The 12,138-nt window shown below is 45.4% G+C and overlaps 6 protein-coding genes across 6 annotated transcripts; 2 read left to right on the forward strand and 4 right to left on the reverse strand.

Moving 5' to 3' along the window:
- Positions 1-457: 457 nt before the first annotated feature.
- Positions 458-1,129, forward strand: K450DRAFT_196841 (uncharacterized protein; the record flags this gene model as incomplete). The annotated part of the gene is made up of 1 exon (XM_051584534.1): positions 458-1,129. The coding sequence occupies one exon, from the start codon at positions 458-460 to the stop codon at positions 1,127-1,129; it is 672 nt and encodes a 223-aa protein (XP_051447466.1).
- A 72-nt stretch (positions 1,130-1,201) lies between these two features.
- On the reverse strand, positions 1,202-2,140 carry K450DRAFT_278160 (uncharacterized protein). The gene has a single exon (XM_051593285.1). The coding sequence runs from the start codon at positions 2,069-2,071 to the stop codon at positions 1,217-1,219; it is 855 nt and encodes a 284-aa protein (XP_051447467.1). The 5' UTR covers positions 2,072-2,140; the 3' UTR covers positions 1,202-1,216.
- A 222-nt stretch (positions 2,141-2,362) lies between these two features.
- On the forward strand, positions 2,363-2,697 carry K450DRAFT_269215 (uncharacterized protein; the record flags this gene model as incomplete). The annotated part of the gene is made up of 3 exons (XM_051592915.1): positions 2,363-2,397; positions 2,463-2,479; positions 2,552-2,697. 3 exons carry the CDS (start codon positions 2,363-2,365, stop codon positions 2,695-2,697), a joined length of 198 nt encoding a protein of 65 aa, XP_051447468.1.
- A 55-nt stretch (positions 2,698-2,752) lies between these two features.
- K450DRAFT_227288 (uncharacterized protein) lies at positions 2,753-5,134 on the reverse strand. The gene is made up of 9 exons (XM_051586710.1): positions 4,725-5,134; positions 4,502-4,593; positions 4,259-4,432; positions 4,062-4,187; positions 3,891-4,000; positions 3,750-3,816; positions 3,595-3,683; positions 3,131-3,530; positions 2,753-3,062 (listed from the first exon to the last, which is right to left on the reverse strand). Exons 1-9 carry the CDS (start codon positions 5,108-5,110, stop codon positions 3,016-3,018), a joined length of 1,491 nt encoding a protein of 496 aa, XP_051447469.1. The 5' UTR covers positions 5,111-5,134; the 3' UTR covers positions 2,753-3,015.
- Position 5,135: 1 nt separating this feature from the next.
- K450DRAFT_227296 (uncharacterized protein) lies at positions 5,136-6,350 on the reverse strand. The gene is made up of 3 exons (XM_051586711.1): positions 6,241-6,350; positions 5,586-6,172; positions 5,136-5,515 (listed from the first exon to the last, which is right to left on the reverse strand). Exons 1-3 carry the CDS (start codon positions 6,300-6,302, stop codon positions 5,493-5,495), a joined length of 672 nt encoding a protein of 223 aa, XP_051447470.1. The 5' UTR covers positions 6,303-6,350; the 3' UTR covers positions 5,136-5,492.
- A 900-nt stretch (positions 6,351-7,250) lies between these two features.
- Positions 7,251-12,137, reverse strand: K450DRAFT_227301 (uncharacterized protein). Its single transcript, XM_051586712.1, has 5 exons — positions 11,793-12,137; positions 11,628-11,710; positions 11,331-11,559; positions 10,836-11,263; positions 7,251-10,770 (listed from the first exon to the last, which is right to left on the reverse strand). Exons 1-5 carry the CDS (start codon positions 12,044-12,046, stop codon positions 7,298-7,300), a joined length of 4,467 nt encoding a protein of 1,488 aa, XP_051447471.1. The 5' UTR covers positions 12,047-12,137; the 3' UTR covers positions 7,251-7,297.
- Between the last annotated feature and the right edge of the window lies 1 nt (position 12,138).

Genomic DNA, 12,138 nt, shown 5'->3' on the forward strand with positions numbered 1-12,138 from the left:
CAATCAAGATACTCTTTGATGTGACTTGGTTGAAGGTACTGTGCTTGAGTGTCAAGTCGTTTCAACAGCATGGTCGTCTGGCGCTACTGGGGGCGTTTCGAGCTTAATTCATTGCTGTGATTTGAATTGGAAACAAACCATATGAAGTTCATGGTTCGGTTGCTCAGTACTTGTGAGGTGTTCGTCGCTTTGGTCAGAAGGCTTTCTTGTGAACCCTAGAATCCAAGTCAGCCTCTTGTGATACACATGCTGCGACTTTTGCCGTTATAAATACCTGGTGAATGCTTTGCTTACCAGCCACCACATTTAAACTGTGTTTCTTCCATTAAATAACCATTAACCAGATCTATATGTAAGTAAATACAGTCGATTCCTTCAATTCTTTAATGTTAGCTTGGAATCATCGAACAAACTTGAGAATGGTCACTAATTCATTTGGCACACACTAGACTCCATTATGTCTGTGAATGAGTACTGCTATTGGATGGAGCTCTATCGAAATGTATCTGTGCTGCCGAATGTGGGGTCAACAGTTGGCAGTGTTTCCTCACCTTCGGACTGTGGTGCGTTTTGGACCGCTAGTGTGATGGTGTACAATTATACTTGTGACGCCTCCAATACCTGCACAACATACTACTCTAGTCATGGTCAGATGTATCCACGCGTCGCTGGATCCGAAAAATGCGACGTGGACGTCGCCGTAGGACCGAACCTACAGCCGCTGACTCAATACCGGTCGTCTGGTGTACATGCAGACATGACCAGTTCCCAACCTATTACTGCTATAGATTATATGTTATATGATAACCTGACACCAGAGGACAAGCTTTTCGAATACTCAGAGTGGAATGTGACCAATTATAAGAATTTTTCAATTTACGGCCTTGACATGTTGATCAATGCGGGATGCCCTATTTGCACCAAGTTCACACCAGGCGTTTACCTACAGATGTGCTATTATAACTGTACACAACCACCACCCAACACGCTTAGGGATCTCGTAACATCTCCCACTTCGAGTTGTCCTAGTCTTTCTTCAAACGCAAATAGAAAGAGCTCTGCTTCAAAATCTGTCATGCTGTATGGCTTGGTAGTAGGTCTTGCAATGATTTTACCAATAATTCAATAAACATACAATAATTTACAAATAAAGAAGACTCTATAAAACTCAGATGTCATCAACTTTGATATGGTATAAATTGAGGTCAATCGTTTATTATGTTGGGCATGAATATGTTCCAATCCATTTTTGAAATGGAAGAAATTTGTATTTGAAGGGAGCTGTGCCAAAGTTGAAGGAGACTTTGCAGAAACCATCTGCTCCAAATGAAGGGAAGAATATATGTTTTGAAATATCTGAATAAGCTGTACCGACGACTATGCCATTGAGAGTGAACCAAACGCTGCCGTGATCGATGTCCCAACCGCATCCAAGGACATCTCCTGGTTTGCCCCACGGCTGCGAAAAGTCTTGGCCACCATCAGGGTCATCACAAAATTTGCGACCGTCATCTGAATGCCATCCAACAGAGTACCTATTCCAACCTGGGAGTCGGAAGGACGGATACGGTCGCGTGCACAAACCGATGGCCATGGTAATATCAGAGGCATTTTCCAATATGGTGACTTCAAAGTAGTGGACTTCATCGCCATACTGTGGAGGCTCCGAGTCAGCTTTTGTTTTCAGATTGGCCAAACTCTTCAACTGCGCGGTGCCCAGCATTGGATACAGTGCTTGGATACAGACATCTGAGTCGGTGCTGGCAGATGAGCGACCCATAAATTTATTGAAGCGAGAACGTTGGCGAGGATGAAACGTAGCAGTATTAGACGGTTCAACAAGTACCAAATCTTTGGCTGATTGCGAAAGGTCCAGATTTTGATACTGCACCAAACCACCGTTCAATAGATCGCGACATAGCGTTTCTGGGGGCGACTGATCGATAGCCCACAAATTATCATGGATGAAAGCTTCTGCTCGGTCAAATGAGTCGCCCGAGGCATTATGGTATAAGCCGGCGTCATGAGAGTTTGTGACATGAGCGACGTAATCGTAACTTGGAGGTTGCATTTTGCAAGAAGGTTAAATGGAAAGAATAGATCTTCTTTTTCCTTTTATTTCTCAGCTTTGCGCAGTTTGCCAAGTGAATGGCATCTTTTTACACAGGAAATCCCCCATAGCCACCTTTGATCGTTAGTGTGTGAAAAGTGAATGCCACTCAGAGTGGAATCAAATGCCTTTAACTTGAGTTCAATCACATTCAAAGTCCATTGCAAAGTCGCTTCAACATGGGTGGCGTGACGGCTGTTCTAATCACCAGGAACTGGGAATTGGTTAATCTCCTCTTTTCTGAGAACATACATGAGGAACAATCCAAGAGCAGTGTTACTGGGCTGGTAAGTAGTGTACACACGTCGACGAATGCACATTACATTAACACTAATGTGCTTGCATTTTCAAGGGGTTCATTGGCCGGTTGTAAGTTGTGACATTCAACGTGGTGAGGTGAATGACAGCACAAAAGTTTAACCCGTCGTTTCCCCTCTACAGGTGCCCTGGGAGGATACCTATTTGCCAAACATTATACCAACACCAAGCTCAGAAAGTACTCTGATGAAGGAGGATTTGGCAACACCAATGCGTCTTCATCGGCCGAGAGGGAGCCAGGACAACGATCCGTCAACCGACGGTTGTAATAGCTGATGACCTAGAAATAATGTATCCCCCCCCCCCTCGTGCTAATGTTTCATCTCCAACGATTCAAATAACAGCAACACATGTAGACTAGAGGTGCTGAATGGATGTTTATTACCATGAGCATATGCAAAGTGGTGACGAATGATTAAAAGCAAAATTTTTAGGTGTACGTTTCGTGTAAAGGCAAAAAAAATCAAACAGGCAGCGACCATCATGGGCCGCTACGTAATAAACAGCAGTGGTATGTCGAATGCACTCATTTCTGGGTTTGTATTGGCGTATATCTACAAAGAAGCGTGCCTTGTCGACCGACCCGTTTACTCTTCCACGTCAGTATCGGAATCTCCATCGTGGTGAAGGGTAACTATGTGAAGAAAATCAGACATGCTTGAAAAGAAAAAGGGGCAACATGTCCATGGAAAGCATAGATACCTGAGCTGAATTGGGTGAACGGGTTATCCTCACCCTCTATGTAAAACTTCTTTTTGCTATCTTTTTGAAGGTCAAAGCTCGAGCTTTCTCTCATCCTACGAAAGTTGACCGCATCGGCATCACTTGATGGCGTTGGTATAATGGGAGGGTCTTGGTGTCTAAGCAAAGCCCAATTAATGGTATTAAAAAAGGGATGGGCCTTTACATCCGCAGCGCCGGCGCGCGAACCCAGGCGTTTGTGTTCATCTTTATGCAGCAACTTGCGAATGATGACTTTGCAGTTCGCAGAAGGAGCCTTCGCACTTGGAAGCTTAGCGGGATCGGGAAACGCAACATCTAACCGCAAAATCCGGGAAAACGTTTCGTTTCGATTGCTTCCTTTGAACGGAGTGGTACCATACTATAGCAAGTCAAGGTATCAGCATCCCCTCCCCATGGTTTAAAATGATGTCCACACCACTCACCAGCATCTCAAACAGCAATATGCCTAACGTCCACCAATCCACAGCACAAGAATGGCCGCATCCTTTGATGATTTCGGGAGATATGTATTCTGCAAGCATGCCATAGGTGAGTTTCGGCATGTTTAGAATTAAGCGTGCATCTGTCGTCATCCTACCTTCCGTGCCCACAAAGCTATTTGTCCTCAAATGGGCTATACAGGTTTTGGTATCGATTGCTGGAGGCTATGGTAGAATGATTAAGAACAATTGGTCAGTTTCGGTATGCATGGTGACACAGATGGAAGGGATTTACATACGGTATTAGGTGAACTTGACTTGACGATGGAAGGGTCATTTCTGGGTATAGCTTCTTTGGATAAATCGAAATCGGTCAACATGATATGACCGGTCTCATGCAACAAGATATCTGTTTGTTTATGTTAGCTTCATAGGCCACTTCATCAAGATGTGATCTAATGCTAACTTACTTTCCGGTTTCAAATCCCGATATATGAAGCCCATCAGGTGGAGGTATTCAAGGGCAGCAACCACTTCGGCAGCATAGAACCTGCCAGCATCCTCATCCAGGCACTTTCCGGGACGAGATTGCAACGCTATGAAGCGGATAGGTGCATATCCAGTTAGTCGGGGGTACAGTGAAGGGGGGTGAAGCGGGATAATTTACCTCGAAAAAACTCCCCACCACTGCAATACTCCATGACAAAATACAAATAATCTTGACTCTGGAAGCTGTGATAGAGCGTGACGATGAAGGGATGATTGGATGTAGCCAATATCTCTTGTTCAGCAAGAACACGTTTGATTTTGTTGCGCTTGATCATTTCTTTTTTTGACAGCACTGGTTGCAAATGAAGGGGGTGGTCAATTTATTGGGTATGTGGCGTGCGTGCGTGGTGTGAGTAATTACCTTTCATTGCGAACAACTTGTCGGTCGCCTTTTGCCGTACAAGAAAAACCTTCCCAACATCACCTCGGCCGAGTAATTTACATTTCGCAAAGCTAGATTTCGGAAGGCACCGGTTAGGACATTTGCTTCGGATATCAGTCCAATTATGTCAATCAGGACGCTTGGACCAGCCAGACCGTCTTTTTTCACAATCCATTAGAGTCTACCGCCCCCCATTCATTACCTGCTAGGTCCAACTTCTATACATTTTATCTTAACACTGTTACTTGAATATGTACGTCGAAGCGACTTGAGCTTTTGTAAAGTCGGGGTTGTTGGTGCTGGCTTGGTCATGGCTTTATCAAAGAGCTTTTTGGTGTTTGGAGCTGAAGCGACCTTCCGTATGGTCTTATCATCGGGGGCTAAATGATTCTGATCAGAGTGCCATGGGTTGGTCAGGTACGACTTGTTATGGTCTGGTGTCAGGTCCAGAGATGAAGGCATCTCATAGTCTCTGGTGGAGGAATGTCGGGATAACAGGGAACGAAATCGGGATTGCGGCGACACATAAGATGATGGTGGTTGGGTTATGGATGGATGTTCCAACACAACAACAGATGCCTTTAACATTGAATGGGGAGAAACAAAGAAAGAAACAAATTCGATGATAAAAAGAGCAAGAAAAAATATTATTGGGTTTGGTTACTTTTTTTTTTTTTTTGGGATATTGTCAATGAGCTTTTTGTGCAACTACCATGCAAGAGCTGTATTATTATCTAATGGTTCATCTTCATATTCAACTTCAACATAAGCTCCTCGCTTCTTCTTCTTGGCTTTGCTAGCGTTGGCTGCTGCTTTTCGCTTCTTGGTGGTTCCCTCATCGTCGTCCGATGAACTTTCATCTCCAGACAGCTCTTCGGCAGTCTCTAAACCTTCGAGCAAATCATCATCACCATCTTCATATTCGTACATGCCGTTTTCAATGTCTTCTACGTCAGATTCATCTTCCAGGTCAGAAACAAATTCGTGTTCCTCCTATAATGCGGGTAAACAATCAGTATGGGTACAAGTCATCATTCATAGCAGACATCGAGATATACCTCGCCTTCTTCCTCCTCCTCTTCTTCCTCTTCTTCTTCGCCTTCGGACTCGTCTTCTTCGGCCTCAGCGTCCTGATCCAAAATCTTTTGCCAGATATCTTGATTAACATTGAGAGGAGCATCACCATAAGCCTTGTTCTTCAATCGATCAATCAATTCCTTTTCAATGCTCTTTTCTAGTCGAGCGGCAGCCTCTGCCTTTCGTTCTCTATTCTTTTCTCGTCGTTCTATCTTCTTCTTGATCCCAACCAGTTGAGGTCTATCTTCTTCGCTAAGCTTGAGCTTACGCATCTTAATAAGGTACTGTGTGATCTTTGTCAAGCGCTGCTTGCATTTGTGTAGAAGGAAATCAGGCCAGTAAATGAGATTACTGTCAATCTGCTTAAGCGCTTCAGCGTAGTTCTTGGAGAGCTTGACTCGCTCCCACATCTTGGCTGGACTATGGGCTCGCTCAGGCGTCTTCATATACAAGTAAATGATACCCTTGTCTTCTCGTATCGTTGCATACCGGCTGTTGGCCAATGGGCAAGATTGCCGATTGCACAGACCTGTGACATTGTATTCATTACGACAAAAGTTTTGTGTTGCCGTTCTGATTGAAAGTGCAAGTTAGATATAGGAATACTTTGGGATAGCACAGAACGGATATGTTCGACTTACTTGACTTTGTATGAGCAAAAGTGCTGATTGATGACTTGCCAAATGACTTCGTCTGATTGCATCGAGGTATAAAGGTGTGGGTTGAGATCAGGCTACTTTTTTTTTTTTTTGGAGTCTCGACGTTCGAGCTTTTTTTGCACTGGGCAAGGTTAAAATTCTAGCCAGGAGAAGAAAAGCGGTCACTTAAGAGTAGTGGCTTAGAATAGCCCATTGGCATGGCAGCTCACCTCACCGGACTTCCAAATGAATATTGCCGATGAACGCGAGCAGGGCTTTATTAACTGATGGATGTGGTTCAAAGGAAACCAATCATGGAATAATAATAAAAAAAAACTTGATGGTTTAAGTAAAAACTTCTTGGAAAATAAAAAAAAAAAACGGACGCTTTCTTAGCGTTTTAGTCTACTAGGGTGGAGTGCCTCATAAAAATCAAAAATGTAACAGTGGTATCTGTGGAGGTGTGCAAGAAGGAGTCTGTGCTCGATAAGTGGGTGGAAGGCATCAAAGGTGTATGTGCTGACTGTCATTAGTCAGAGCGACCACATGAGCTCATTTTTCGAAAGAATTGGTAGAAGAAACCTCCTATGGCGGCCAAAGGAACCACAATGAAACAGCATTGGCATCCAGTTCCAGTGGAATGGCCCGCAGACGTGAATGGGTCTTGCGTGGGATGTTCGGGGTCAGCGGATTTGTCGGTCATGGGGGAGCAGAAGAGAGGTTGATTCTGAGAAATGTCAAACACTTGCCCGTCTACAGTGTCTGGGTTTGGGTGGGGATGGAGATTCGAGAATCTTATACGTCATCGGCGACCAGTATCCAACGTCCAAAAGAGCCTCGTGGGTCTTCTGCGAGCATGGTTGGTAGATATCTCGAAGGATCGAGGTTTATTATTTCATTGACTGTAGCAAAAGCATGCCTTTTTTCAAAAATTACAAAAGACCAGATCAATGAAGAAGAAAAATGAAAGAAAAAATATTATGAAAATTTGATATAATACAGTACAGCTTGAGTTCCTTTTTTTTTTAGTGTATGCTTGGTTTCAATCCCTCGCCAGGCTTTAATTAAACCATGATTCCCAGTTACCAGGCTGGCTAGTTTCTGCAGAATCATCATTGTTAAGTAAATCAGCGACCTTGGTAACAGTGGTCGGTTCCTTATCGGACTTGGGTTGCGTTGGCGGCAGTGGCATTGGAGGTTGTGGTGGGCTTGCGTACGATCGAACAAACGCAGATCGTGGGGGTGAATGCATGCGATAAGGTTGGTAAGAAGATGGATAGCTTTGAGAAGCGGTGGGTGACGAGGACATGGGGGGTCGGTGTCCTTCAGACGGAGGTGGGAAATAGCCTTGTCGTGGACCATAATGACCAGGTGGAGGTGGGGGAGGTCCTGACATATGACCAGGTGAAAACCCGTAAGGTGGAATGGGAGAATATTGACTATCATGCGGCATACGATCCGAAGGCGGTATGTGGTGCTGAGGAGGAATAGAAGGTTGTTTCGGTTGAGGTTGTGATGGTGGTTGGGGAGGGGTACCATGATGGTGACTTGCAGTTGGCGATTGCTGTTGCTGCCGTCTATCAAATCTCATAATGATCTTATCCAATTGCATCTTTTCCAAATTATTTTGGAAGAAGTTGCGTACCTGTGTAGCTGTCTTGGATTTCATAGCATCAGCCAACCTATCCCAATCACGGCCAAACATCTCCAAAAACTTGATAAAATCCGCCTTTTCAGAAACAGACCAGTATGAAGAATAAGCAGGCCTTTTGCCAGCCAATAGATCAGGTGTGATCGTGCCTTTTGGTCCTTTTCTACTCTTCATAGCCATGTAGTCTTGATCTGATTCTACCAGTTCATCATTGATTGGATTGACTGAAGCAGTTCTAGGTCGGCGGCCAGGCTTACGTGGGGTACTGGCTCCAGAGTCCAGTTGGTCACCTTGGGGAGATTGTGCACCCATCTGATACATCCCAACCAGAGCAGCAGCAGCATCTTCTTCTTCAGCAGCCATATTGCTTCGTCCGGATTCTTCATTAAATGCATTGGGTCCATATTTACGTTTATAATTGTGATACAGGTTTCGACATTGATCTTCGGTTTTCGTTCCAACAATTTCGGATACTTGCATAAAGTTACGACCATGTATCTTGAAAGCTTCGACTGCTGCATCTCGCTCAGTGGCTGTCCACTTTGCTGTAGTGACATCTTTCGGTGTGTCGAAAGAATCATCTTCTTCATCATCGTCCATTTCAAGTTCACCACGAGGACGTCGAGGGTCATCCTCCACACCGCTTTTAGGTGATTTGCCTTTACGTTTTCCAATGCCTCTTCGCTTGTCTGTCGCCTGCGATTCAGACACATAGCCGGTGGGTGTACGTGGTGGCTTTTCACGGGTGCGAGTACGTCGGCGATCACCAAGCTTGTCCCAATAGCCTCCAGCTTCTTCTAACTCACGTAACTCCTTGTTCTTTCTTTCCTTCTCCTTGGCCTTTCGAGTGTCTTGAGCAAGTCCAATATCAGCAAGCAAGGCTGAGCCCTTGTTCTTACCGCGACCACCGCCTCGAGTACTACCACTGGTAGCTGCACGTACAGCTGCGGCAAGTCTATCCTTCTTCTTGCCTGAACGACTACGCTTTCCTTTCAAAGAAGCAGCCACAAGTCCCTTGAAATCAATGGTTTTCTTCATGCGATAATACAAAAGTACAGATTGACAAGCAGTCTTGCTCTCGATGGCAGCGGCAATTTTACCAAATTGTTTGGGATACAACATGTAACTCTCCAGGAAGGTTGAAGTCTCTTGCTTTGTCCACACATCGCCAGTGTCTTTACCAGTATGGTAATAGGTGATTGGATCCTCCACCAGTCCACTGCGATCATCGAACGTCTGAGCTCTCTCTTTGAGATCGAGGATCATGGGTGGAATATTAGCAGTTGTTTTGGCTGCACGTAATTCAGGATTGCGCATATCGGCTGACTCCAGTGACTGAATGATTTCCAGCAACTCAGCTTCAGAACGAACAGTATCAGACGCCCATGGACCTTGCCTGTGGGGTGCGCCGTAGGGAGTAGATGGGCCTTCCGGACCAAAGCGCAATGCATCAAACGGTGAATCAAAATCAATTCCGTCCACAGCTCCTTCGGTCTCGTCCTCAGTGCGTTTACGATAAGAAGATCCTTTATAGCTTCCTCGTTCAGAGGCACGACGTTCCTGGTCACGCATGCGGTCCAACTCAATGTTCTTCGTCTTCCATCGGTCATGAATCGCCTTGTAACGCTTCTTAAGTCGAGCTTCCTTCATCTTCAGCTTCCGTCTACGTGTTGCCATATGAGTAACAACAACATGTCGCATTTTGGAAAAGGATTCAACGTTAGCCTTGTAGGATGGGTAACTCTCGATATTGGCAAACATAGGCTTGGACCAATTCTCTTCGTCGGACCAATCATCCTCAGAATCAGGCTTGCCTTGCCAACCACCAATTAAATGGCTATTTGCTTTAGCAATCTTGCGATTTTCTTCATACAGCTTCTTGTACAAAGGCTCTTCGTCCTCGTCTTCATTATGGTAGTGTTCGATTTGAGCACGAAGACTCTTGCGAGCAGCTGGCGAAGGTTCTGGTGGAGCATCGTACACAACCAAGGCAGGTTTGGATGCTGCATCTTGTCCAGGCTGAGACTCACTTTGCTGTTGAGAAGCAACGTCGTTCAATACATCCACAAAAACTTCCTCTTCAGCTTGAACAGCGTTACGCATTAAAGCAGCAGCTTCGCTCGCGTGCAAGACTTTGTTGCTGGCAGCTCTGTCCTTATTGACTCGCTTTTCTAGGAGTTCTTCGAAGACAGTAATGTCGTTCTCGATTTGATCAATGCGTTCAACAATGCTCTGCTCTGTAAGCTCTTCTTCAACTTTTGGCGCAGCGTCCTCATTTTCTTCGCTCGTTTCCATTAGTTTGTTGAAGCCCGCATTAACTTCGTCTTCAGACTTGACTGGTATTGGGTCTTCCTCAACGGCTTCAGCGGCAATGGGTGATGGTGACTTTGGCCTTTCAAACAGGTCAGTGATAGCAACAGCGTCGGATTCGGGAACTTTGGCATCCTCCGTAGATGCAATATCTTCCATGGTCGTACTGACTTCTGACAACTTGCGTGATGCATCAACTGTCGCTTCATCTTTAACCACCACATATTCGACAACAGGGTGTTCTTCTTCTGTAGACGGTTTTGTGTCGACGTCCATTTCTTCTTTCGAGTCAATAGTCGTCTCTTTAAGGTCGTCAGAAAGTTGTTTTACAGGTGGTGGTGTTGTACTTCTTCGTTCAGGTCGTGCAAATTCCAGGATGGGTAGAGCCGTTGAAGCTTCAGCTTTTGGCTCTGCTTCATCTGCATTAACATTTGCCGCAGAAACGGTACTAGTTTCAGGTTCAACCGATTTGACATCTTCCGATATTTTTTCAAGTTCGGGTGACTCCTCTTTCTCGGCTTCCGTGGACTTGACAGGTTTATCCGAGTCCCATCTAGATGAGGTTGATGGAGCTTTGAAGCAAGGTTAGTCCGAGAAAGATAGCTTCAGATGATATACACTCAATATTTCAACTTACAAGGTGATGCTCTTCGAGGAGGAGGAAATGCGTCTGAAGCTTTAAGGGGTGGGCCAGGCTCTCGACGTCGGTCTGAAAACGAGTCCTCTCTGTCTCTTGGTCGAGGATGAATCACTGATGTACTAGCGGCACGTGGACTTCTGGGATCGTCTTTTTCTCGACCGCGTGATGTCTCTCGTCTAGATGAGCCATAGCCGGGCGGGCCGCCGGGAGGACCCCACGACGGTGGTCTTCCACGGAATCGATCAAAATCAGGCGGAGAGCGTGCTCGTGGGGGTGGACGGTAGAAATGAGGGTCTTCACTTCGTTCTCTATCATGATAATGCCCGTAACCTCCCGGAGTAGAGAGTTCTCGTTCTCTGTCTCTTTCCCGATCACGATACGAGTCTGGAGGAAAAGGAGGGAGCGGTGGTTCATATCTTGGATACCTGTATACACTCATTAGCTAACAAGGAAGATACAACTCTTTTGCAAAGGAAGAAAAAAGATAAGTACCCATCCCTACTACGATCTCTTCGATCAAGGTCACGTCGTCGTTCATCTTCACGAAATCGTCTGTCTCTTTCTCTATCACGGTCTCTCTCTCTGTTTCGGTCTCGCCAATCCATATAACGTGGTGATCGATACCCATCTGGTGGACCAGGAGGACCAAATCGTCCGACATCTTCCCTTGCAGTAGGCGTCGTTGGTCTTGAATCTAATTTTGGTCGTTCAATATTGCCACCTAAAAATTGAAAGATTCTGTCAACAATGTCCTACAAGTTTGATTGTAGTCTACAAATTGACGCTTACTCTCACGCCGAATTGGAGGTGGTGGTCCGGAGTATTGATGTGGAGGCGGTGGACCGATATCATCTCGGTAATATCCCATATATCTGTCATCCCTACGTTGAAACAAATTCAGTTTCAAGCCAATCAAGTATACAAATATACTGAATCATTTCGAATTGTTTGTACCTTTCACGGCCTCTAGGTGGATATCGATCGTCTCTGATCATCATAGCACGGTCTCTTTCACGCTCTCGGTCTCGAATGTCTCGGTAGTCATCCATAGGTCGCATTGAACGGTACCCTCCATAGGGTTCATATCGAGATCCATGGCGCGGAGGAGGTGGCGGATATCTCCCATCTGCAAAAGGTGGAGGAGATCTTGACTGAGAGCGGGATCGCTGTGGCGATCCTCTCGATGAATTTGAGCCCGAAACGCTCATTAATTGATCTCTCAGTTGGGGGCGCTAAGGATTCCAAATTGTATAAAGATGTTCAACGGCCAAAAACTACCTTGTGACAAGAAATCACGTGT

This window comes from Umbelopsis ramanniana, assembly GCF_025399195.1.
Source record: "Umbelopsis ramanniana AG unplaced genomic scaffold K450scaffold_9, whole genome shotgun sequence".
In the NCBI taxonomy this organism is placed as follows: Eukaryota; Fungi; Mucoromycota; class Umbelopsidomycetes; order Umbelopsidales; family Umbelopsidaceae; genus Umbelopsis; species Umbelopsis ramanniana.